General features: G+C 36.9%; 2 protein-coding genes across 2 annotated transcripts; one reads left to right on the top strand and one right to left on the bottom strand.

Moving 5' to 3' along the window:
- The first annotated feature begins 4,798 nt into the window (after nucleotides 1-4,798).
- Nucleotides 4,799-17,263, top strand: neto2b (neuropilin (NRP) and tolloid (TLL)-like 2b). Its single transcript, XM_030136691.1, has 12 exons — nucleotides 4,799-5,141; nucleotides 6,534-6,590; nucleotides 6,711-6,860; nucleotides 8,027-8,275; nucleotides 9,805-9,852; nucleotides 9,986-10,113; nucleotides 10,665-10,766; nucleotides 11,041-11,167; nucleotides 14,701-14,814; nucleotides 15,313-15,443; nucleotides 15,524-15,616; nucleotides 16,404-17,263. The coding sequence occupies exons 1-12, from the start codon at nucleotides 5,132-5,134 to the stop codon at nucleotides 16,851-16,853; spliced, it is 1,659 nt and encodes a 552-aa protein (XP_029992551.1). The 5' UTR covers nucleotides 4,799-5,131; the 3' UTR covers nucleotides 16,854-17,263.
- Nucleotides 17,264-17,487: 224 nt separating this feature from the next.
- On the bottom strand, nucleotides 17,488-26,159 carry LOC115421038 (uncharacterized). The gene is made up of 12 exons (XM_030136692.1): nucleotides 26,022-26,159; nucleotides 25,876-25,919; nucleotides 25,416-25,479; nucleotides 23,849-23,980; nucleotides 22,397-22,501; nucleotides 22,247-22,305; nucleotides 22,007-22,132; nucleotides 21,101-21,146; nucleotides 20,426-20,497; nucleotides 20,179-20,332; nucleotides 20,010-20,083; nucleotides 17,488-19,893 (listed from the first exon to the last, which is right to left on the bottom strand). Exons 1-12 carry the CDS (start codon nucleotides 26,052-26,054, stop codon nucleotides 19,741-19,743), a joined length of 1,062 nt encoding a protein of 353 aa, XP_029992552.1. The 5' UTR covers nucleotides 26,055-26,159; the 3' UTR covers nucleotides 17,488-19,740.
- Between the last annotated feature and the right edge of the window lie 732 nt (nucleotides 26,160-26,891).

Here is a 26,891-nt window from a genome sequence, read left to right as displayed (position 1 = left end):
AATGGCCTGTTTCCTGAACTGAAAGGCTGAACACTTTAGGAAAATAAGGCTTTAAATACTGTTAAAATGTTACTATAGCCATGCATGAAAATATGTAACATGTTGAATATTTGATATGTACTCAGTTTTATTGAACTCCAAACTTGTCTGATTACATACACTTCAACAAATGAATTCCGTCATATTTATTTTTCAGGGTTTTACTTTTTTATCATGATTTTAAACAGTTCTTACAGCGAGAACACCCACATGCAGTTAAAATGAGCGGGATTTTACAATACATGATATTCAAAGGAATTGCTCTGTCTTTCATTAGCAGTGAATATAGAGGCTGCACAGACGTTTCAAGGACAATTCAGGTCTGTGAAAGCTTTTACCACAGGTATTTTATGTTAAATCAAAAGAATACATGCTATTTGAACTGGCTTTAGGTTGATAGAACACAAAGCGTTCCCTCCAGAAGCAGCAGTGCCACAGGTAGACAGTCTGGGGAGATTTTGGTTTTTGTTTGACTTTGATCCCTGTCTGTGTCATACTCCCTAAAAACCCCGTCTTTCTGGGTCCGTGATTGCTTCAGAAGACAAAAGGAGAAGGAAAGACACGGTTACCATAGCAACAGATGCAGAAACGAATACCTTTGATGTGCATTAAAGGTGTGCATCTTCTTGTCAGTTCGCCTGCGTCTTCACAAGTGAGTGACGGACAGACGGACCAGAACACTGAGCGCAGCCAACTGTGGCAGCTGGTCACGAGGATAACAGCTGGTTTTTGGGGATTGTCGAGGACGAGTCACTCAGCAGCGTCTTTACACTACAGTTCAAATGTCGCACAACTTTGGATGAGGGAGGGTGTCACAAGATTCTCTCCAAAAACCAAACACACCCTAGAAATAAATCATTCATGTACTTTTGAGGCGACGTTCTACTTTATAATCAACCACCAGGGAATTGTTGATGCAATTCTTTATGAGTGGGTAATGTGTCAGTAAGTGTGCTCATCTCCTGCTGAATTTATTTAGCCTGCCGTTGTTAGCAAAGAGGAAAAATTGGTGCCACCTCACTGAATAATGATGGCCTTGGAGACTTAGAGAAGATGCCGCCTGGGCTTTGTGATAGGATATTTTCCGTCTTGTTTGTTGTTTGTTTTGCAGCTATTGTTCATGTAGATCATTTATTTGTATTTGCAGTTTTTACATAAATAAGAAAAAAGAAAAAACAACAGGATGTGACTTTGATATAATGTAAAAAAAATAATACAACATTAATAACACATTGCAGGATTGTTGTTGTACTTTTGTGCTCTACCTGAATATTTTCACTTCTGCCTTTTTATGTTTTACTCCAGCACATTTCACATGTCATTATTTGACAGCTGCGGATCCTTTTCACACAGAGATTTTATTAACTTATTCATAACATGGGAATTATGTAGGAAATTTAAATTCATGCTGTTTTATGTCATAGTTAGCTTCTGCCACAGTGGAAGGACCAATGCATTTCCTATTTATTTACAAGAGTGTGTGAGGAGCAGATAGGAGGATGCTGCTGCCAGTGGACATGTTTACAAGGTGTGTTAAAAGGCATCAGCACATCAAGGAAACTCTGCATCTGGGTGCTTAAAAGCAGGACATGGGGACTAAAAATTCAAACAGGATGTAGACTAATGTTATGAAGCAAGTTTGGAAGCACTTTGGGTCTATTAAAAATTAGTATTTACTGAGATAAAAGAGACAGTATTTTTTAGATAAAACACATTTTTATATTACTTTTATGTTTTTTACAAAAAATCCGCATGTAACAGTAAAAAAGGACACGAAAATTACGCACTACTTTTTTTTTTGGAATATCCTTTTACTCTCTCACAGGTACATTTTTGGAATCAAACTAATTACGCAAGGCAGAGTGCTTCACAAAAATGAGCGCTGTTGCAAAATCGCTCGTGATTTATTTGTGTTTAAATGGGAATGTTCTGCATGTAATGAGAGTGGACACGATGGGTTACACACGAAACCTGAAATGAGACTGCCGATTCATGAAAAACCCGTATGTCTGGATTAGAAAAACCACTAGGATCGACAAATTTAACGTAGTGTCTTTATTTATAACGGTATATAAGACCATTTTAAGTCATGTTTTCCAGATCTAATGCACAGACACCTAGGTAGTTTTTCCTGCCCTACTTTTGGCCCCAATATTTTATTAAAAATTCATACATTTTGGGATGACTCAGAGCAAGAGTATGATTTTTTTTTGCATTTATCTGAGGTTACCATTAGGTACATCCTGGGGGAAATATGTCTGAAGTTCTCTTTTAATTATTGGGTCTAAAAAGCTGTTAAAGTGCCAGATACCAAAATGAACCCAGTTTCATAGAAGCACCCATCTGTATATCTTTTGTCTTCCATTTTGATGTGTTTTTAGTTTTAGCTTTAGTCAGCTTTTTAAGGCTTTAGCCAACTTTTGTCCTTCAAGAAAAATGAGACAGAAAAACAACTAAGTATGTGCTCTGCTTTGAAAAGCAAAGAAGTGTTCACAGATTCACTGTTTTTTCTTTGAGCTCTCTGACACCCCCTGGCTCTCTGTGAGGACAACTGTGTGCATGGATGTGCATGGATGTGTCTTTCTGGACACTTTCCCTGAATCAGCAGGTTTAATATTTAATAAAGGGATTCCCTGATGCAGTTCATTAATTTTTCCAAACATTCTAGGAGCAAATCTCCACATCATTAACAAGTGGTGCCAGGCACAACAAACCCCACCCCCACATGCTGATGCTCTCATGTCAGCAAGTTTGAAGGAAACTGAAACAAAAGTGATGTTTTTATAGAAATTTGAAATTTCTCCCATTATAAGTGGGAGAAGAAAAAGATTTTAAAAATTCCTAAACAATTTGAACTTTGACCTGGTTTTCCCAAGATCTATTCTGGTCAATGGCATTCCATAAGCCAAATTTGGTATGAATTCAACCAATAGTTTTGCTGCTACAGACATGTGAAATTTCACCCATTATAAGTAAATGGGGGGAAAAATATTTTAAAAATTAATTAAAAATGTGAACTTTGACCTACTTTCCCCAAAATGTAATCACATCTATTCTGGGTCACTGGCAATAAATAAACCAAATTTGGTATGAATTCAAGCAATAGTTTTGTTGCTAGAGTGTTAAAGAAATCAAACAAACAAATCAAACCAAAAGCAATACCCCTTGCCTCTAGTGATGTGACGTTCATGAATGAATCGAATCTTTTGAACGGCTCTTTGAAATGAACGATGAGAACCGAGTCTTTGTAAAGAGCCGTTCATTTTTTTTTTTTTTTTTTTAAGGAGGGAGTGTTCGATTGTCTGTCAATTTACCAACATACTGTTCTTGCTCTGAGAATTGCACTATAGTTCAGGTATTTCAGTAATTGCAGTGTTTAATCACTGTTGTGTTTTGTGCAGTTTTTTCCGTATGTTTACACACATTTATTGTTCTTGTTTTGAGGAGAATAAAATGTTATTTCTTAAGAAAATGTTTTATTTTCTTCTTCATTTTTAGCCTACAGACTAGTCCACATAATGTACCGTGATGTTTTATTGTCAAATTCCAGCATTTACCTAATGTCCCCTCTCATGTCATGTTTTTAGCCCACACATTTGAACTAACTATTCTTTTTTATGGTGAGATAATATTTACTGCCACGCCAGTTAAACACCTTTAAAATGTAATGTCAATCATCACATGGAGCCAGGGCTGTAGCACCAAATTCTGGGCCCATACACAAAAAGTCCTGATGGGCCCCCCGCAACCCAACCCCCACACCCACCCCCAACACACACACACACACATGTCCACCCATCTGCCAAGGGCCTTACCCACCAACACAATAGCTATATCACAGGGCTAACATTATGATTTAACCATAATTCACAAATCTGCTTAAGCTACTGTATAAGAAAACACAACCACGCAAGACTGTATTTACCCATTATATTTCCTGAGTGAACAAGAATGGGCCAAATTTTTCAACAGCCTATAATAATATGTCATAAAAGGTAACCAAACAAAATATGACTCAACAGTCATTTTCCTGTAAAGGTACAAAAAAGGCAAGAACAAACAGATTTGAACAAGTACTCCAAAAATAAAAACAGCACAATTCTATACATTCCAGTTTCCTGTACAGAAAATGCCCTCTGATGGGTCTTCTTGCTGGCAAAATTCCTGATGAGGTCTTTAATGTCCAATGCTCTTGCCAATGTGCTTTCAGCCTAAGGAGTAAGGTGTGTTTCTCAAACTCTGTGTGGAGTGAACCATTTTGTGCTTTTCTCCAGGGGTGTTCACAGAGTAGTGACAGAAGTCTTTACTTTTTTGGAATACGATAATATACCAATTTATAAAATCTAATGTGTGAAGCTTGCATATAGGTCGATATTTATCGTGTAATTTAGTTGAACAACAAGAAAAAAAAATACTTTAAAAAAAATCTTAACTTCCCATGGGCCCCCCTCTCCTTTGGGCCCCCCACAGCTGTGTAGGTTAACACCCCTGATCAACGGCCGTGCATGTGGCCTGTTTAATCATTAAAACATTGGTGTTTCAAAATAATGCCAAAAACATAACAGAGCTCATCTTTTGAACGGCTCTTATCAGTGAACGGCTCCTGATTGAACGGCTCCCTTCCAAGAACCAAAAGTCCCATCACTACTTGCCTCCCCATTGGGGGGCGGGGTAATTACCCACTTATGAGCCCGCACATGCGCATTCAGGTCTTTTCCCCTTCACGCGCCAACTGAGGTTTTCTTAAAACCTGGAGCAGCCGCACTCTGCTCATCCGGGCGCACAGTCTCAGGCGGACACAGCGCATCTGCAGGGATGCTCCAAATACGCGCTTTTAATGTTGTTTTTTTTTTTTTTCTTTCTAAGCCCACAAGAGAATTGTCACGATGACTAAAACATGCATCCGCTTTTTTTTGCACCAGACACTAGAAGCTGTCTTGACCAAATGGAGTAGGATGATGAGGTGAAAGTTGAATTTTTTGTAAATCGGTCCAACACGCACTAATCCGGGACCACTGACTTCAATGGGCAACGTGATGTGAGAGATTCGCACTTGTACAAGTTTGAGATCCGAACCAAGCAAACGGAGAGGATGTATGTAGGTGAGTAGGATTATTCACATGTGAGAAACTGGGATATTTGAGAAATATTAATCTGATCTTTCACAAGCTTTTCCTTTTCTAATCCTTTCAACATGTTGGCATTGCACTCACGCATTTTGTCCGTAAAGTTGTGATATATGTAGCCTTTTCATTCATTTTTGCATGTTTTGATCCGCCTGTTAAAACGATTACTGTCATCTCAGTGAGGCTTTTTTTTCCTCCGAATTGACTCCATCTCTTCAATTGCTGCATATATAAGAGCAGTCGAAAACCCAAACCCCAAAGGATCTACAGAACAGATGTGATGTGACTCTTCTTCTTGGAGATTTGTTAAAATACAGATGGCATAAGTGTGAGCTGTTAAAGTTTTGGAGATTGGTGGTGCTGAAGGGACAGCTCCGGATTTGAGAACACTCAATAAATAAATAAATCAACAAATACTTCGACCAAAAATCTGTTTTCCCTTTTGAATCAGCGTGTGGTGGCTCAGTGCCTGGACAGTGGAGGATTTGGGTTCTTGCTGCTGCCACACAGAAATGTCAATAATTCATTAAAAAACATTTTATCCATGGAGAAATTGATATTAATGATGTTGTCACAAATTGGTATTTATTAGTTTTCTGTTGTTAAAAAAATATGTGGAGTCACATTGAAGATCATTCAAGGTCAGTTAGTTGCAGATTTTTAGATTTAGTTTTTTAGCAGACAAATGTAACCAGTTTACAGACCAATAAATGACTAAAAGCAAAATACTAGGCTTACAAGACAGAATCCAGCTCATGTATCTGGTTGAATAATTGTCTTATATGTCTTAAAATGTTCCTTTCTTTAGGACATGTGCTGCCTTTCAGATATTCAGCCCTATAGACACAAATACTGCCCACATCCTCCGTAATAATTTTCAAGGCATGGTCACTAAAACATGCCAACTTGTCAACATGCCACTTTGGTGAAAACTCAAAGCAAATGTTAGTGACCTAGCACCCTCTGGCTAGATGCTCTATTTAGGTCATATTTTACGCAATAGACAAAATGTGGCACAAAATATGATATCATGGGGTCTTTGCAGAACCCGACAGCAGGTTGTTAAGAGCCCTGCAACTGTCACCCACTGTGTATAAGTCAGAAACTGTAAAAATAAAGGCAGGATGGAGAAAAAAAAGAAGGAGTTAAGTAAGCAGATGGTGATGGAATGTGTCCTTATTCTCTCCCTGTGAGGCTTTTGAACTTCACACCCCTAGGCTGATATACACTGCCTGTACATCCAGGGATTCGGCTGAGTGCTCTGAGACAACAAACGCCAAATCCTACTAAGCTCTCAGTTTCCTTGATTGTATCCCATCTCACACAGCGCTGACTCCTGACTATGTACCCTACTTGTATCCTTTACAGTCTGGATAGTCCTCCTGTTAATTGAGGAGGGATTTGCACTTGCACAGAAAACCCGAGGTAAGATATTATTATAATTTATTCATAAATCTGGCATTTGTTTTTACAATTATTGAATCCAGAAGCGCTTTTTTTTACTGCCAGTTTTTACATCTCTTATGTCATATACTTCACGTGCAGATGGAGGATCAAAAGGAGTTAGACCGTCTCAGCGACCGCATTCTCATCACTGTGGAAGCTGGATACGAAACACAGATGGTGGCACTTTCAGCTCCCCAAACTACCCAGATACATACCCTCCAAACAAGGAGTGTCTGTATGTATTAGAAGGTAACCAACATCACGCTCCTGAGACTGATCACTATTCACTACTGTACAGTGAACATTTATTTCATGCTGCAAAGTCATGAATTAATTTAACTTTTGGTTCTTTTGTGATTCGTGTTTGTAATAATGGAATGATGATGATGATGATGAAAATACACCGAACACCATCTAATTTGTACATAATGGAATACCACCTTCTGTTGTTTTTATGGCCTCCTTCTTTCAACCTCAATGTCAATATTTCACATCATAAATTGTTACACAGAAGGTTTGTATTTTATTTAACCCATAAGGACCCAGTGTGACTTTTGTGACATTTACCAAGTGAATCTTTCTCTTTATTTAACCTTTCATAAGCGATTTATCACCATTTATTATTATATTATCTTCTGTACTTTGCATTTTTTCCAGTGGAAATCATGCATTTTCCTATGTTTAATCGACTGATTATGTAGATGTTTATAAAAGCTCAGAGTTAAGTCAAAGGTTATTATATCAAAACAGAAAAAACTGAAGAAATAGTGACTTTTTCAGTAAAATATAGCATTAACTGAACATAAACCGTGTGTGTCCATCTACTGTCATTGATTCAACTCCATGGGTTTTACTGGTGAATCAATGTCGTAGAAGATGACAGTGTTTCCATGGTAACTATGGACCCTCTGATCGTCCAAATTGGTTATATCTGATGACAAATGAAAAGATGATGAACTGTATTTTACACCAATTATTTACATGTATTGACAGGATTAGTGGATCAGCAGTTTAGATCAACAGATGCTTTTATTCAACAGTGGATATTTGGGTCTTTATGGGTTAAAAATTTCCTCTTCTCATTTTGGCATCGTAGCAAAGAAAACTGAACTATCTAACCATCTAATTATGTGCAATGCTTCTTTCTACGGTTGTTAAGCCACAAACAACCGAGCCCTGTGCATTCCTCATTATCTTGCACACCATGAATGTGTCAAACTCTGGTGTCATTTTGTGCATGAGTTTCCATATAATTGCAGCTGAAGCCCATAGAAGAGTCTGGTCTACATCACATTTAGAAACATACCTGAAAAAAAAAACCCTTCTTTTTTCTGCACTGCATCCTCCTTGGTTGCATTATATCACTGTATCACCTTTGTGACAGTAGAAAAGACCCCCTGCCCTGCTTCCCTCAGCCCTGCCCCGCCAGAGGATAGAGCTGCTGTTTGACGACGCCTTCTTCATAGAGTCGTCGTTCGAGTGTCGTTTTGACCACATCGAAGTGCGAGACGGCCCCTTCAGCTTCTCGCCGCTCATCAATCGCTTCTGCGGCTCATCCAGTCCTGGACTTGTCCACTCTAGTGGACGCTTTATGTGGATCCGCTTCTTCAGTGATGAAGAACTGGAGGGAACCGGCTTCCGGGTCCAGTACCGCTTCACAGCAGGTGATTAACAGAAGGGTTTACAGTCTCTTCTCTGCACTATCCTGGTATGATCTGATGTTCATTGTGGTGGTTCATGTTAGGGATGGACACCATTTTGGAATCAATATACATATACACTGTTGCCCATAAAGTTGGAATCATTTGTTTTTCAGACACATTTTTCTTTTATTCCTATTTATACACATCAGTAATCACCTTTGACCTGGTGCAATGATTACATACTGAGTCCCAGTTATACTTTATCTATCAGGAATAACTCACATTGCTACAATCATTTAATGACAAGAGGTGAAAATATTTTATTCCAACTTTATTTGTAACAGTGTATTTGCAGGAAATTTTGGAATCAGATTTTAGAGTAGCACTAAATTTTATTGAAGTGTGTTTAAGCTGTGGTGAAACAGGCCTGGGGGATATGGCCAAAAATGTTATCACCATAAGAATATGTTTAATGTGGGATATTTGTAATTACCTCCACCAAGGAGGTTATGTTTTTGCCAGGGTTTGTTTGTCTGTCTGTCTGTCTGTCTGTTTGTTTGTCTGTCTGTTAGTGTGCAACATAACTCAAAAAGTTATGGACAGATTTTGATGAAATTTTCAGGGTTTGTTGGAAATGGGATAAGGAAGAAATGATTAAATTTTGGTGGTGATCGGGGGTGGGGGGGCCCACGGGGGGGGGCACTGATCAGCCTTGGTGGAGGTCTGTGCTCTCCGAGTGCTTCTAGTTCATGCTCTTTTTTATTAATATTCCTTTTTTTCAACTATAATGTACATAAAATTAGAATTAGAAAAATGCAACTCAAATAAAATACAACTAACAACACAACTGTCTTCTATATTTTGTGTTTTATTTACCAGAGTAAACAAAATAAACCAAAAAGACAGAACTCTTATTTCATCGTTAATATCATTATTGCAATATAACAGCCACTGATTGTAAAGTAAAACTATCATAATATATTCTAAAGATTATTTTGATTATTTATATAAAATGATATCACAGTGATTATCATTAACATGTAAGCATACAGTCCTGCAGCCAAATCGAAGGAAGTATAGTTTAAGTTTAACAGTATTTCATTTTTACTGTTTAGATATTGAACTAGATGGGTTATCAGCAAATTAGTAAATAAATACGTTCTTTTCTCATTTTAGTGTTTATAAATATAATTCGTGTGTAATTGAATAGTGGCATTAGCTGAGGATGGGATAGAGTGGTGACAATAAACAGAGACATGACTGCATCAGAGCCAAAGCAGAACATTCTTAACAGAGACAGACTTTATTTACCATTCCAGATTCCAGGAACTATGTATACAGGATAGAATAAATATGCATATGAAAGTCATTTATTATATCGGATGTAAGCTGAAAAAATTTGCTTATACCTTCGAATATGTGGTCTGATCACTGATCAGTCCATCCCTAGTTAAAATAACCAGTCTCCGTTTTTAATAGTGAATCATGTCTATTTTTACAGATAATGTTCTTAATCTGCTATGTCTTCATTTCTGTTTTTTGACATGCAGATCCTGAATTTCACCTGCATGTGGGAGGACTATTAAACCCCATCCCAGGTAACTCAGCCCAATAACAGACGTCTTCTTTATGATCATCTTTCAGTTGATACATGGTGTAAAGTTATTCCAGCACCTCTTGTCATCTCTGATTTCCTGGTGTGTCTCTGCTCTTTCTTTGTTTGTGGGTCAGAGTGTCAGTTTGAGCTGTCTGGCGCCGATGGTCTGATCCGGTCCAGTCAAGTGGATGAGGACTACAGAGTGAAGCCAGATCAGGCAGTGGACTGCATCTGGACCATACGCGCTCCAACGAACAATAGAGTATGGCATGTGACATGTTGTATTTCTACAGTTTTGCCACATAGCAGAATAGCATCGCACATTTCTCATATTGTCTGTCGCAGAAAAAGCACATAGATTTGAAAAATAAGAACTGTCGTAGAAGGGAAATAAGGGATGTTTATTCCATCCACTGGTTGAAAAGATGAATGTCCAAACAGAAGCTGATTTTACATCCCCTCTAACATTCCACATCTGCTGCGATATGTTTACTATATATTCTTTTCATAATCATAATGACAGTGCATGTGGATGGATTTCAACCTCATATCATAAATCCCTAAATAAACATATAGTATATTCCATGAAAGTGCATCCAAGGTTTTTCATATATGCGCATAAAGTACAATCTAAACATATGCACTGATAATCCAACAGTCGTGCACATAAAACCGGCTTCAAATGATTTATATTTGATCCTTTATTGCAGCGATCCCTTCAAACTGCTATGTGGAGTAAACACATGAAAGGAAATATATTCTACTGCATTAAAAATTAATAAAACCTATATCTCTGCTTATTGGTTATTTCAGATTTACTTGCGCTTCCTGGAGTATCAGATGGAAAACTCAAATGAATGTAAGAAGAATTTTGTGGCTGTTTATGACGGCAGTAATGCCATTGAGGATCTTAAGGTAAAAAGTACATCATATCATATGAGTTGTATGTATTATATGATGATTACATGCTGTACTAGTAGCACATTCATATGACTGATTGAATGTTTTAATTTTGACCATTTTCTTGCATCATATTCTTAGCTTTTTCTCTCCTTAGACACAACAGAATCTATGCCTTCTTTTTTGATATTTAAATCAAAAATATATAGCAACTGCTCTACAGACCTTGACCTCAATGAGACAGCACATCTGACAACATTAAGACAAACTGGTGTGGGGTCTCTTGCAGGCCAAGTTTTGTAGCACAGTAGCTAATGACATCATGCTGGAAACTGGTGTTGGAGTAGTGAGGTTGTGGGCTGATGAGACAAGCCGTCTCAGCCGCTTTCGGATGCTGTTTACGTCTTTCTCTGACCGTGAGTATTTTATTCAAGCTCTATTTTTACATTTTACCAGTGCACATTGTACTTAAACTCTACAGCTGTGACAGTACAAAGACAATAATGCATGACGAAGTACTGAAACAGCATCCTCCTGTGGATTCTAGTCAACACTGCAACCTTATTCGCCCTATTCACACCTTGCATTAACATCTGTCCTGGCAGATCCGATCACATGAGGACAACTCTGATGTAAAGTCTGTGTACAGTGAGGTGGTGTTTGTCCACACACTGTAATAGCCTAAATAGGTATCTGTTCTGAGGCACATTAGAGGACTGGATACTCACCTCACATGCTCTGTTTAGTGCTCCAATGGCATCAAATAGAATAGAATAGAATAGAATAGCACTTTTCACAGACAGATAGTCACAAAATGCTTAACAGTGCAAAATAAAATTAAAATACAATTAAAACACCATTTAAAAATAGTACAATTGGTTTGTGGCAGCCCTGTGTCAGTTAGGAATTAAAAATGCCTGCTTGAACAAGAGTGTCTTGAAATGTTTTGTCATAGAATAGAATAGAATAGAATAGAATAGAATAGAATAAGTCTGTATTGTCAGTGTTACAGGAACAATGAAAATCTGTGTAGCAGCATGTTCTTAAAGTGCAAGAAGAAAGACTATATAAAATTATTACACAAAATATACTGAAAATATGTGTGGAAAAATATTGTCAAAATATGAAACTACAAAAAAATACTAAAATATACAAAAGGCCAATTTTATACCACAGATAATAGAAATATATACAACATATAAAGGATATATACAAGGTAATATGGGATATATATACATGGGGGGTACAGTTAACAGCTTATCACATTATCATATGAAATAATATAATTTTATAGTTTTCTAAAGATGTCTGAAACCTTCCTCAGAGAGTTACCACATAGATCATTTTTATTAAGTGATTTATATGTTTGGTGCTGCCCATAATCTGTATATAATTAGTGGATGCAGGAACATTGACATCATCCATTGTGTGACCTGTTGTTTTGAAGCCAGTAGTTTGTTTTTTGGCCATCGTCATCGTCATTGAAATGACCATATTTGGACAACAAGGGAGGTACTATTAAAGCCAGAGGGCTCAGTTTTACAGCAAAAGGCCAGCTATGTTAAGTAGTTAAGTTACAAACTTCATCAAGCAATTTTATGTTTTTTATTGTTAGTGGAACCTGTTAACCAGAGCAACAATCAAGTTCTGTGTCAGGAAAAAAAACTGTGTTTCATTATATAAACTAAAACCCCAATGTCTGACTTTGTAGGCAAATAAACTGCCACACTGACCCGAAAGTCTGACTTGACACAATTCAACTTTTATCCATGAAATTTAGATGAACCAGATTGCCTATTTAGAGTGTCCAAATAAAACAAATGAGACTGGAATGAGTCCTGGAAAAACAATTATGAGCTTAGTATTTTTAGAGAGAAGGTCAGTGTCAGTCTAGGGGAGCCAGGACTTTTTGGAGTCAACTGGAGCCAATCCCAGCAGCCATCAGTGGTATTGCAACATTTCTGCATTGGCCTCTTTTTGGAGCCGCAGTCCTCGCCTCATGATACTGCCCGAGTTCCCCTGACTCATGGAACCACCTTCAATACTTTTTTTCTCTGTGAGGAAATAGTGCTATATGTCTCTATTTACATATTACAGTCAAAATTCACAAACATATTTTAGGGACTAGATAGATTATGTTCGTCATGTCTTCCATTCCAGATGAGTTACAGATTTTCTTGTGACCAGACAAGTAGAATTGAGGAAAGATGTTTTTATTCTGGTGAAGGCTGAAGCTACAGCTGAAACCGTCAGCCAGTAAAAAAAAAGATCGCTCCTCAATTCTACTTGTGTGATCACTAGAAAATCTCTAACTCATGTTTTTAGGTACTATAAAATTCAAGACACATTCAAGAGAGGCCTCAGGAACACACAGAATGGCCAACTGTCGATATGGAAGGTGTAGTGTTTGATTCATGGTGTCATCTCATGCAGTCACGAAAAGGCAGAAAACACTCCACCTTAAAGGGCTCATATTTTGCTAAACCCACTTTCGTTAGTCTTTGGTTCATTTATTTGTGTATTTGGACCCTAAAAGTTCAAAAGGTTTGAATTTGAACCCTCCAGGTGCTGCAAAGCTATCTTTATATTCCTTTTGGCAAAAATCGAGTGGATTTCTGCAACCTGTTCTAATTCCTTCTTAATTTGTTACATCTATAACTAGTTACATCATGACGTTTGCACATATAAGGTCAAGACTTCCAACAAACATTTCTCCAAGTATGACATAATTGTTTGTCAGCAGCAGCAGTTGTAGTCCATACTGAAAATATGTCCAAACTTCAAGCTGATTACCTAAAATGTTCAGTTTTTGGTTGAACGGGAGAGAGCAGCAGAGCTAACAACCTGGAGGGGGCGGGGCATGAAGTGGCTCATTTGGATTTAAAGGGCCTGTGGAGTTGAATTAATGAAGAATTCTGACCTAAGTATAGCATTTACAGTTTATGTACACCACAGGGAAATGTTTTAAAAGGCATAATTCCATTTTTTAAAAAAAGAAAAATATCACTCCTTTAAAAGTCGTATTACAAACCCAGACTGTTCAAATTGAAATGAACATTTGCACTGTGTTTTACAGCATCTTTATTTGCACATTGAGGAACAATTTCAGATCACTTGATGCACATATGGTGATTTTGTTCTAACAGCAGGTGTGAAGCATGTGATGCACTTACAGATTTCTGAATGTGTTTGGACAGTTCTGGACAGATGCTAATGCAAGGTCTGAACGGTGCTGTTGTGAACACATCTGTGCTTAAAATTATATAATGAATTAAAGTAAATATGCAGCAGATTTGTGATGTATATCCATTTTAACCCATAAAGACCCAACGCTACTTTGGTGCCAATTATCAAATATATTTTTCTCTCCATTTAATGTATCTCAAGTGATTTATTACCATTTATTATAATATTATCCTCCCATATTTAGTTTTTTTTTCAATGTAAATTAGGTGTTTTCTTATATTTAATCCACTGATCATGTTGATGTTCTTTAAAGCTCAGAGTAAATCCGAAGGTTATTAAATCAGAAACAAAGAAAGCTGAAAAAAAAGGGACATTTTCAACAAATATGTCAGTAACTGAGCATAAAACAAGTGTGTCCATCCACTAGCATTGATCCAACTCCATGGGTTTTACTGGTAAATCAATGTTGTAGAAGATGACGGTGTTTTGCAAATTCACTACGGAGCCTTTGAACGTCCAAATGGGTGATATCTGATGACCATGAAAAGATGACAAACTGTATTTTACACCAATTATTTACATGTATTGATAGGATTAATGGATCAACAGGTATTAAACATTTTACATCAGTAGATGGTTTTGGTTGTCAGTGGCTTTTTGGGTCTTTATGGGTTAATCACAGTCTATATTGTACAGCAATAGCCATTAACCCTAGTAAACAAATTCCACATCACATACTGATGCAGCTGTGTTTGTGTTTCAGCTCCTTGTATGGGCAGTGCATTTTTTTGCCACACTAACATGTGCATCAACACTTCACTGGTGTGCAACGGCGTACAAAACTGCGTCTTTCCTTGGGATGAAAGTAACTGCAAAGGTATCTGTTTGTGTGTGAGGACTTTGGAATTCTTTCTGTTTTGATAGTATTGTGCCATGTTGGTGTTTCTGGCTCCATCCTGTCACTTTGAGCCTTCCTTAGGTTCTGGAAATGATCTGTGAACACTGATAAAAACCCAAACTTTCCTCTCATCCTTGTCAAATACCCCAACAGAACTTCTGGGAGCACAGAGCACCAAATAACAGTACATATTGGATGGTACAGACAACCCCAGACAGAGTACATTCATGTTTTCCATCACAATCACATCATCTTTAACCACTTTTCGGCTCCAAGACCTTTGAAGTCGTCTGATTGTTAAATTGCTCTTAAGCAGCTCACAAAGACATTGATTATCAGGCTTTTAGTGAAGGCTTTGATTTGTTCCTGACTATGAAAGGCACTGCTTAGATGAGTATAAGTAAATGATATACTGTCATTACCTTTGAATAGCACTTATGATTTCTCTGTTCGTAACTTTTCTTTTCTGTCATTAAGAGAAAAAGACCAAAAGTGTTTTTCACCACATCACAAAGACTCATGGAACAGTAATCTGCGTGTCTACTGGTGTGGTCCTGCTGCTTCTCATTATCTCCATATTAGTGCAGGTCAAACAGCCACGTAAAAAGGTACGATTAGTCCGATTGGATACTTAGATACCACATAGTCTTGGTGAACATTTAAAAGCATGTTCAATCTTACTTTTAAGGTGTTGGTGCGGAAGAACAACCTGTTCCAAAGGGGGGAACTCCAGGAGACGTTTGACCCTCCACATTATGAACTCTTTACTCTCAGAGATAAGGTTAGTGTGACAGTTTGACAATAAACACAATATACACTCACAGTCAATGAAAACTTTGAGACCATATTTTTCGACATAATTTCTATTTTGAAACCCTAAACTGGAATTTTTTCATATGACTCATTTGTTTAGGATATTGGCATACAGAAACAAAAATGTAAAGTTTCAAGAATAACTTCAAAACAAAAAACATAACAAAAGAAAATGGCACCTGACAAACACAAAGTCACCACAGTCAATACCGGGTATGGCCTCCGTTTGCTTCAATGCAGGCGGTCTATCGTCAGCAGAGCCTGTGGTGTTGTGGCGTTCAACCAGGTTTCTGATTGTGGGTTGGGAACAGCCCATACGTAGGCCTGGCTATCTCACTGTAGCTCAAACCGGCCCCCACCATACCCAGTACCCGGAGACGTTGTTCACGTGATAGACGTGGCATGATGCTGTTCACTGGACTAACAATGGTGGCTTTTTTGGGCCTTTACATAAGCCTTCCAAACCAATCCTCAAATTGTGCAGATACCCACTGAGTATTGCTCAATGTGTATTTGGTCCACTTTTGCAAAGAGACCAACCCATGTGCAATGAACCGTGACAACATGTCAACTCATCATTATCTCAACTACCTGAGCACTAAGTCATCAATAAGTCCACAACGAATAATTACAACCCCCCTACAAGTAGAAATATGTAGACATTTCTACCTCAAAGTTTCTATTGACTGTCAGTATACATACAGTATATGATGCATTTATACTGAAAATAAAAGTACCCATTTTGTTATTTCTAGGAAATGTCAGGGGACCTAGGGGAGTTATCTGAGGAACTCCAGTCCCTTCAGGCCCTCAGGAGATCCTCATCAAGCTCACGCTGCATTCATGAACACCACTGCGGTTCTCAGGCCTCCATCAACTCCATGAAAGCCCTTCAAGGTGCACACAGCCTGGGTAGAGGATCCATGGAGCTCCCTCCTTTCAGAGGAGATTTCCAGAGCACCTTACCTCCCCTCCGGGACTTGAACAGCAGTCTGCGGAAAAAGAGCTGGCCAAGTATGAAACCAGGTAGAATCCAGGGGCATCATTCTATGGGGGATAGGGCGCTTGGACGACAAGATAGAGTGATGGAAGAGGAGGAAGAGGAAGAAGAGGATGGGAGGTATGATGTGTACGTGCGGAGAGCTGGAAGCAGAAGAGGACATTTTGAAATGGCTCAGCAAAGGTCCTTGTCCATGGACTTCTGAAAAGAAACACCAGTGACACCAGGTTTAGCACAGTAGAAACTTTCAATCAGTGCCACAATTTCAAGGCGGATTACCATGGATTTAAGGGAAAGTGAAAGTAGTGGGGAGACTAACTGAACTTCCATATAATAATCATCATCATCAGTCTCATTTTTTCTTGCCTTTCTTGAAGTGAAGTTCGATCTTTTACAGAACAGAGCATCAGGAGCTTAATGATGCTGCTCACAGGAAAACAAGGATTAACGTGTCAGGATAAATGTATTGTTCTTGTCATTGTTCTTTGTAAATACATTTCACTGTAAAGCCAACAGATTTTTGTTAAAATAGACTTTAAATATTTTGAAGTATTTCTTCTGAGAGGACATTTGAACAAGCACACCCAGTTTATCTGTATATATAGTATAAAAAAATACAGTAAAAACTCTGCACTACGGGTTAAGTAAAAGTTCTTATCTTGCCTTGGATGTAGACTTTATCTGAATATCTCATGTGTAAATACCTTTAGTGGTTGAGCAGTCACATTTGAAACTTCCCAAATGGAGGTATGTGTGTCACTTGAGTATTAAGAACAAACCGTGACACATTTGTGCTGAGAGGAATTTCACATCTTAAGTACATTGCCAAAATGTGGTTACAGGATGATCCTGTCAAACGTTTAAAAAACCCTGGTTTGAGTTCCCATTTTAGACTGCACGCAAAAATTAAACAAGTTCTGTGCTATCAGGTAATAAAAAAATACAAACTAATAATCTAATACTAATATTACAATAGATTTGGACCTTAAATGACCACGTCTTATATATGTGGCTGCTCACATTGTACACTTTGGATGGACTGTCTGATTGTTTACATGTTGTATATATGACAGTGTTAATGAATGATGATCAGAAAATGTGTTGATGTGAAAACCATGAATTTCTGTAGGTCTGTAAGTCCCTCCAGTGTATCTGTTGTCTTGCTGTATGTTCCGTTTTCCCACAGTCACAGCTTTGTGTTCAGTGTGCCAAACTATGATAACTTTGAATCTGGAGCACAGAACACATTTAGAAATCTAGTCATTTCTAAACTACAGACTCTGAGTTTAGTCAGCAAATGTGTAAGGTACACTCATCATATTCTGGAAATTCACTGGGCTGATAATTAATGGAGCAACTACGCGTAAACACATGAACACGCAGTCCTGTCACTTCAGTGTTGGTGCTAATGTTGTCATGCACTTGGTGTTTGACCGTCAGTATGGTGTGATTAAGAATAAACAGTGATATTAAATGTGCTTATGTAAGTTACTTTACATTTTAAGGAACACAATTTATCAAATCTTTGTCTTGCCCTAGTGCTGCATATCTGCTGAGAACACAGTCGTTATTTATAGCGTATGATACCTTTGAATAGTTTGGATATCTGGGTCACATCAGATAATGGATTATAAAGAATCAAATAAGGTCAATAGGTGCCCATGACTAACTGTGTTGAGCCTTTTATTACCAGATTTATTACTTTTTATTGTTGGATTTCTTGTAATCACTCATCTTTATCATCATATCCTGATGTTTGCTGTGCTTTCCTGGGCTGAATATTTACCATAATAAAACAGGAGCTCAGCAACATGAAGCAGAAGAATTACAAAGTCAAGCACAGATTGCCGCACATGGTAACCGGTGTTTTGGCCACTGGTTAGTTTATTTATTTGAGTCACTTGACTTTTACCTTTCTAAGTTATAGCTTGGGTTTCTACAATGTTGACATAAGTGTCAAGTTTCATGAAGATCAGTGCATAATCCTGCCAACAGACAGACAAATGTAGGTTATTCTTGGTGGAGGTAATTATCTGGCACCAGTTGAATTCAGCTGAAGTGAAAGGAAGTCAGATTAAGTAACCAGCTGGCACCAACTGACAAAAAAGCAGGAAAACAGGTTAGAGTAAAAGGAGAGAAAAAAACTAATAGGTCTGTGCCCTTCTAGTTACACACAATTAATACATATGACCTGAAGAATACTAAAACAAATACTTCATTTATTCAAGTTTTTTGTTTAAATGTGTTTTCTTACTGTTTTTACAGCATATGCATGTGTTTCATACAGGTGAGTGTGGCTTCGAGAACACTGTGGGTGTGTTTGTCAGGTGACCAGAGACTACATTATGTCAATCATTAACACACAGTCAAATGCAAAGAACAAGACACATGCTTTGATACTCCCAGAGTTATAGATCCTATAATATGAGCTTGTACTATGTGTACTTTATGTCCCTTTATGTTATGTTGAAATCCATTTGAACTGCACTTTACTTTTTATGAGAGACGTTAACTGTCTATGTCCTCTTTCACGTATGCAATACTAAAGCTGTCACTTTCAACATGTAATGTACTCCTCAGCCTGAAACACTGAAGACTGCTCTGTCACAGGTGAGATCTGTAAAATGACAATGGACATGTGCACACACACTTATGTTACCCTAACAGGTTTTCCATCATTCTTGACTTGGACAGCTACTTACGTAAGGCAGTTCATAATGACCCAGTTTCTGTTCAGAATAAAGAGCTTTATTAAAAAGTTACCGGACAATATAAATTCATGATAATTTAAAAGAGTCTAGACAATGAAATCTTTAACAATGCAACATAAATATATAATCTATAATATTCTACCTTTTTATGCTAAGTTCCTTGCATGCTACATTTTATTATGACCTTGCTCAATGACAAAGTGACTAAAGTTTCTTCAAAGTGTCTTCAGTCCCAAAATTATATCATTTGCTGTTTCAGTCTGTTTCAGTTCCTTGTAATATACCCAGATTCATGACTATACAGGTATAGTCAGTCCTTCCTCATTCCCATATGTTATGTCACAGCAAAACAATGAATCTCAGGGTTTTTATGGTCAATATTCAAACTGTGCCCCTCAGTGATTCCTCAAAAAAAGCTTGGCGGTCGTACGCCACCAGGGGTGTGTTCTCCCCTAGAACGGCCTCTGTGAAGTTGGGTCGTTTCCATGCGTACACCATACTGTTCAGAAAGCCTTGCAGGGACACAGTGGCAGCCTGGAATAAACAAAAACAAAACTATAATTCATGCAGTGTGTCAGACATGAGTTGAGAGCTAAAATTCTGATTTTCTGATCTACACTTAATGATGTAAATCTTCTGTTGAACATTACCTGTATTACATAAAGGACAAATAGACTCCGCTGTTGAGTGTTTTTCAGGCTCGACAGCAGAATGAGGATCAGAGCTGCAGAACAGAGACACAGGAGTCAGTCTGACAGTCGTCATTTGTTTTTAAAGTCAGTAAATCCTACAAATGAATCATAACATAAGCTGCTATACCTGGTGTCCAGCAGATTAAAATGACCAGCACCATATTTCTTGCTGTAGAAAACACTCTTTTGAATCTCCTTCTTGACTGTCCATCCCCTTCCACGGGAAAAAGCACTTCCTGCTCCTGTCTTTCATACCATTTACCGACATTATAGTAAATCACCTGCAACAAAAACAATTTACAGAAAGGTCCAATGATTGCAATGTTGATGGGAAAATGCATTAGACTGTAAATAGAGAAGTAGCTGTGACTTACAGAACAGGAAAGTAACACCGGTATCACCAGGAGAACAAGGAAAAATCGGATGAAATCATCATGTTTTTGTTCCTAAAAAAAAAAAAAGAATTGTTTTTTTTGTTTTTTTTTTTAAATTTGTTATGTCTTTCATTTATCAGTGCTTCACATGTTCTTAGAATATTTGTTGTATAGTTGGTACTTTTTTGGGAGACATTATTTTCAGAATCCTTTAGGGTTTTTAGTCTCATCTGCATGACTTGATGGATTTGAATCTTTGTTTCTTTCCTTTCCTTTCTTTCCTTTTTTGGTTGTTTCAACTATGTAAACTAATAACTAAAATCTTTTATAAAAAAAAAATCATAGTGGCCTGGGTTGGTACTTCTCATCCTGTTATTTTCTAGCATGGCTCTGGTTTATCTTTATAGCTATATTTAATTTTCCTGTATTTTAATCACCTCAGTTGTTCTTTGGATTTTATTTTTACTAAATTATCTTCTTATCAAGTTTCTTGTTGTAATTCCTCACTAGGCTGCAGTGTAAATACAGTTTCTACCTCCAAATCTTGCATAAAAAGAAAATGTACTAATCCATTCCTATGACATCTAAAAACAAAAAATGATCATACACCCCAGTAAACACATTCAGTGATGTAAAGGCAAGGCCTTATGGGTAAGTATTAAGTGTTTTACTTACAGCTTTTGGGCAGGGGTCTTTCCAGAAGTGCAAGAACAAAATACAACTGAGAAAAAAGAAAAAAAACCCCAAAGGGATTAAATAAAGAAAAAAAAATACAGATAAAAAGTTCAATTTCAATTTTAAACACTGTTGCCCATAAAGTTGGAATAATTTTGGTTTCAGATACATTCTTCTTTTTACTCCTATTAATACACATCAGTAATAGCCTTTAATGAGGTACAATGATTGCATACTGAGTCCCAGTTGCACTTTATCTATCAAGAACAAATCACTGTCACAATCATGTGAGAAGAGGTAAAAATATTTTATCCCAACTTTATGGGCAACAGTGTAAATAAATATTTAACCCATAAAGACCCAAAGAGCAACTGGCAACCAAAACCATCAACTGACGTAACAGTTTAATACCTGTTGATCCACTAATTCTGTCAATACATGTAAATAATTGTAAAATACAGTTCTTCATCTTTTCCTGGTCATCAGATATGACCCATTTGGATGTTCAGAGACTCCATAGTTACTATGGAAACACCGTCATCTTCTACAACATTGATTCACAGTGGATAGAGACACTGGGTTTATGTTCAGCTATTGATAGATTTGCTGATAAAGTCAGTTTTTACTCAGTTTTCTCTGTTTCTGATATAATAACCCTCAACTTTACTATGAGCTTTTATGAACATCTACATGATCAGTAAATTTAATATAGGAAAATACATGATTCTCACTTAATAAATGCAAATTACAGAGGATAAATTGATAATAAATGGAGATAAAGCACTTAAGAAAGGTTAAATCTAGAGATAAATTAATTTGGGAACTGACCCAGAAGTAACACTGGGTCTTTATGGATCAAACACATGAGCTTAAAATAAGTTCAGTATGAATCAGCCAAATACTCACCTGGTGCAGTATTTCAAGTCAGTGTCTCCCATCATACCCAGTGCTCCGTTACTTGCCTTATCCAGCAGACCAGCACTTATAAAGGGGGTGCGCACATACACTAAGTATATCGCAATGGGAATCAACCTGTGATTTAAAGGAGGAAAATTAAGCAAAATGAACAATGTGTACAATAGAGATTATTTCCATGTATTTGTGCATTAAGTGATTAATACATGAGTAAACATAAATTAAACTCACCAAACAACAGCATATAAAGCATATGTAGGTAAAGCTAAAATTTGTCTTCTACATCGAGTCTGTAAAGACAAAGTGAAAAGTAAATCACCACTAAATAAAAACTTACTGTTTTAGACAAATAATGAATTACTAATGCATGTGATGGCTCACCTGAATAACTTCATCCTCTGCTGGTCTTGCTCTCCATCCTTGTATTACTTTCTTAGACTTCCACGCATAAACCACCACCAGCAGAAATGAGATAAAATAAAATGTCTGGAACAAAATAATGATCAAAGACTCAAATAAATGTGGGTTTGAAGATACATCATCAGGTATAAGAGTTAACACAGTCTTTGTTTGAATAAATCACAGTCACACATTTACACACTGAACTACAAGACTCCTTAACTTCACTTTAAAGAAGACGGTGAACAGCTTCAGGGTGTTGCTTTTCATCTTTATGAGCACATGCTTTATAGTTCTTAATCAGAACATTTTTATAGCTCAGGTTTACAGGGATCTGCTGCTGTCTTTTTCACTTATTCCCACTGTCAGATGTAGAAAATGTGAAACCCGGAAATATTTGTCTTTATCATTTTATGGGACATATATGTAAACAAATTCCAATGAACAGCTGTACTTTATTACAGTAATCATGATAAAATACACTGTTTTGAATGATGCACTCGCTGTATTGTCACAGCCCTCACAGTCAGCATTACTCTATCTGTTCCACATACAGAACATGTACACTGTAGCTGATTACTACATGTTAGGAGCAATGAACTCAGCCATAAATACACTGCTGTATTATAGCTTAACCTTCAGTCATTTTTTTGTAAATAAATATCATGATACTGATTTTCCAGTTAGGTGATTTGTTGTTTACAATCAATAAAAATGAACTGCGTTACCAAGTGTAGAAATTCATGCATTGAAAAAGGCACTAGTGCATGAAATAAGGAGGAGATCAGAGTCTGCTCTCAGTTCTAGAAAGCTCACACATTCTTTAAGCCACTGATTAAATATTGAAGTTATAAAAAGCAAAAATATTTTCCATATCTGTATTCTAAAAGAATTCCACAGTCAGTGAAATTGAGTCACTGTGCCTGTTACTATGTTCCTTTCTTTTCTCTGTTTGCTTTACATTAAATAAATATCTGATTTATCCTCAAGTTGGGAAGTAAATCCAGATGACTATATGTAGGTTAATGCAGGTTCACAGTAGAATTTTTAACCCTAAGCCATTTTTTTAGACTAGATTACAAATTAACATCAGTGTGTGCAGCTTATGTAACAGATACAGTATATTTACAACTAGGGACGTGACAGAGCAAAAATGCTGCTCAGTTTGTTTCATAGAGACAGTTTATTGCTAAAATAGTGTGTACTGTCTTGTTACAGTCTCAAATGACTCATCAAAACTCCTGCTGTGATGTAATCAGATAATGACATAATGATATGATCTTTAACCCCCAAAATTCCAAAAATTTAGCTGGAAAGTACCAAAAGGCAGATGGAAGTTCTTGCCCTGCCCTTGCCCTTCTCTCTTATTTTCCTGTCCTATTGTAGAGGAAAGGATTTGGCTTCAGAGAAACAACCAGTCAACCATTTACTTACCAGTGACAGAGGCAGACCATATTGGCAGATGATTACATTGTAGACGTTGTTAACTAGATTCATGATGCTAGTGGACATCAGGATGAGTGCAGCCAGGAGGTCTGCCAGGACAAGCTGCACAAGGAGGTGCACCTGCACACAAGCACACAATACATTTTACGCCACTGCAATACTGTGATTCGCACTACCAAGTCAACTGCAGTCTTTTATTCACTGAACTACTGCACTAAAGCATTGATCAGACATTCAGAAACACCAAATTAACCCACAAAGACCCAGTGCTACTCTTGTGGCAGTTCCAAAATATTTTTTTTCTCTGTATTTAACTCTTCTTATGTGATTCATCACCATTTATTCAAATGTTATCCTCTGTACTTTGTGTTTTTTCAGTGGAAATCAGGTATTTTCCTATATTTGATTCACTGATCATGAAGATGTTCATAAAAGCTCAGATTAAAGTTGAAGGTTATTATATCACAAACAGAGAAAACTAAAGAAAAAGTGACTTTTTCATCAAAGATATCATTAACTGAACATAAAAACAAGTGTCTCCATGCACTGAAATGTATAAAACTCCATGGGTTTTACAGGTGAATCAATGCTGTAGAAGATGATGGTGTTTCCACGTTCACTACAGAGCCTTTGAACGTCTAAATGGGTCATATCTGATGACCATAAAGAGACGACAAACTGCATTTTACACCAATTATCTCCATGTACCGATAGGGCTAGTGGATCAATAGCTATTAAACATTGTAGATCAGTAGATGCTTTTGGTCGCCTCTTGCTGTTTGGGTCTTTATGGGTTAAACCAGGGGTGTCAAACATGCGGCCTGGGGGCCAAATGCGGCCCGCCAAATGTTCTAATCTGGCCCGTGGGATGAATTTGTGAAATGCAAAAATTACACTGAAGATATTCACAAAAATATTGGTTCAGGTTTCACACACAGACCAGGAAAAATATTATCATAATAACCTATAAATACATACAACTCCAAATGTTTCTCTTTGTAAATGTAAATATTTTTCATGTAATTTCCTGTATTTAAACTAAACAAAGTATCATTTCACAGAAAATGTAAATATCCTGAAAAAATATAAAAAAACCTGAAAAAAGTGTAATTTTAACAATATTCTGTCTGTTATTAAAAGTTTAGTGTATTTGTAGATCCATTGTGATCTGTAAGTTGTAAAGAACATGACATCAACGATAAAATGAGGCAGAATATTGTGTAAAATGCACTCATTTTTCTTAACAAATTTTAGGTTGTTCATGTTATTCACATTGTTTTAAAGGAAAGTTTGTAGATGTAAACACTTTCATCATGTAAGGAAAGTTTGGAGTTGACTTTATTTATATATAATTATGTCATTATTTCAATGGTCTGGCCCACTTCAGACCAAATTTGGCTGAATTTGGCCCCTTAACTAAAATGAGTTTGACACCCATGGGTTAAACAAACTACCAAGAATAGACTCCTCTATTTGTGCTTTCACTCAACATTACATAAGCACAATGGACATGCCAGCAAAAAGTACACACAAAAATTCCTGTTACCCAACTCACCTGTTCTTGGAGATTCCTCCATCTAACTATGGAAACCATCAGGACAGAGAAACTTCCAGTCACACTGCAATTAATGGCAAATATCCAAGTCATCCAGTTGCAGTAGACACTCAGCTGTGTTTGCTTTGCATTGACTTGCATTGAGCCTAAGGCAAGCTAAGTATAAAGGCGGGATGACTGAGTCTGACAGACTTTGCTCCTCAGAAACATATCATGTTCAGATACAAACCTGAACTAAAAAGCACCAAAATGGAACCCTTCTCCTGATACATATATTTTCCTATATGTTCCTCCTCACATGATTCATCATATTGAACTTACAGTACACTTTAAATCCATTTTTATATGTTCCTAATCAGATAAACAGAAAGCTACAGTACGAAGTGATCATCTGGAAATAAACAGATGAAGCTAGTGTACATAATAAGCACGGCTGAAAAAGAATGAGTAAATTAATTACCTGGGAATCAGTAAGGATATGTATACGTAAGACAGAACATCAATCTGAAAAAGAGGAAACAAACACGTAATCAAGAGTTCCACACAATCAAAACACAAACTATCATATGTAATTTCTCACTGAACTCTGTTAAATGTAGGCTTTACCTGTGTTTCACTCAGTGTGCCATTAATCTCCATCTTAAAAATCCAATAATGAGACTATTCCAGTCACACTCTGTGCACCGCTGGGTAACCGATCTCCATAACAAGGCTTTGTGAGAACATAAGAGCATGTCTTATCAGATCACACCTGTAAAAAAGTCTACAGCACCTAGACATCACGTGCACTTGTGTTCACCCCACCCACAGGTGTGTATATGTGTTTGTGTGTGTTTGCAAATTTCTATAGCTGTTAGGACAGTTTTTTGAAATGTCATTGGAGACATTTTAGTGTCACAATGGCACATTGTCACAACATTTTGGATTTTGGATCTTTTGTACTAAATCTTGATCATGATCACCTGTTTAAATCAAATCTTTTTTACCACATTATTATTATTATTTTTTTAATTTTATTATTATTATTTTTATTTTAATGTATTATTATTTTGACCTGGTTCCATTGTTTTCTTCTTTTTCTTACAGGTCTAAAAATGAGGCATGTATGTGTATTTAAAAATTAAATGAAGTTGACCACTCAAAACATGAAATGTTTCCCACATTGATATACAAGTCAATGTAAGTTTTAATACCACTGTATTCTTTTCAAATATGCACATTAAATAATGTTTCAACTATTTCTTAGAGTTTTAATGTATACTATGTTGTATTCATTGCTAACACTTAGAAGCTCAGTTTGTGGGAATATGCTTAAATGAATATCTGAATTCAAAACAAAGCACACTTCTAGTCACATTACTGTAAATGTCTACACAACAGGGACATCTAGTGACATGAATTGGTCTTGCTTGTTATTCCATCGAAACAGTGGTTGAGGAGATGATTACAATCCTTTCATGGGTAAAACAAATATAA

Source organism: Sphaeramia orbicularis, chromosome 6 (assembly GCF_902148855.1).
Source record: "Sphaeramia orbicularis chromosome 6, fSphaOr1.1, whole genome shotgun sequence".
Classification (NCBI taxonomy): domain Eukaryota; kingdom Metazoa; phylum Chordata; class Actinopteri; order Kurtiformes; family Apogonidae; genus Sphaeramia; species Sphaeramia orbicularis.
This window is presented reverse-complemented; position numbering and strand designations above follow the sequence as displayed.

Coding starts and splice junctions, on each gene's coding strand:
- neto2b (XM_030136691.1), top strand. Junction 10,767..11,040: donor ATGCCATTGAGGATCTTAAG/GTAAAAAGTACA, acceptor GGTCTCTTGCAG/GCCAAGTTTTGTAGCACAGT. Junction 14,815..15,312: donor GGATGAAAGTAACTGCAAAG/GTATCTGTTTGT, acceptor TCTGTCATTAAG/AGAAAAAGACCAAAAGTGTT.
- LOC115421038 (XM_030136692.1), bottom strand. CDS start 26,054: ATGGAGATTAATGGCACACTGAGTGAAACACAG. Junction 25,920..26,021: donor GCACACTGAGTGAAACACAG/GTAAAGCCTACA, acceptor CCTCTTTTTCAG/ATTGATGTTCTGTCTTACGT. Junction 20,498..21,100: donor AAGACCCCTGCCCAAAAGCT/GTAAGTAAAACA, acceptor TTTTTTTTTTAG/GAACAAAAACATGATGATTT.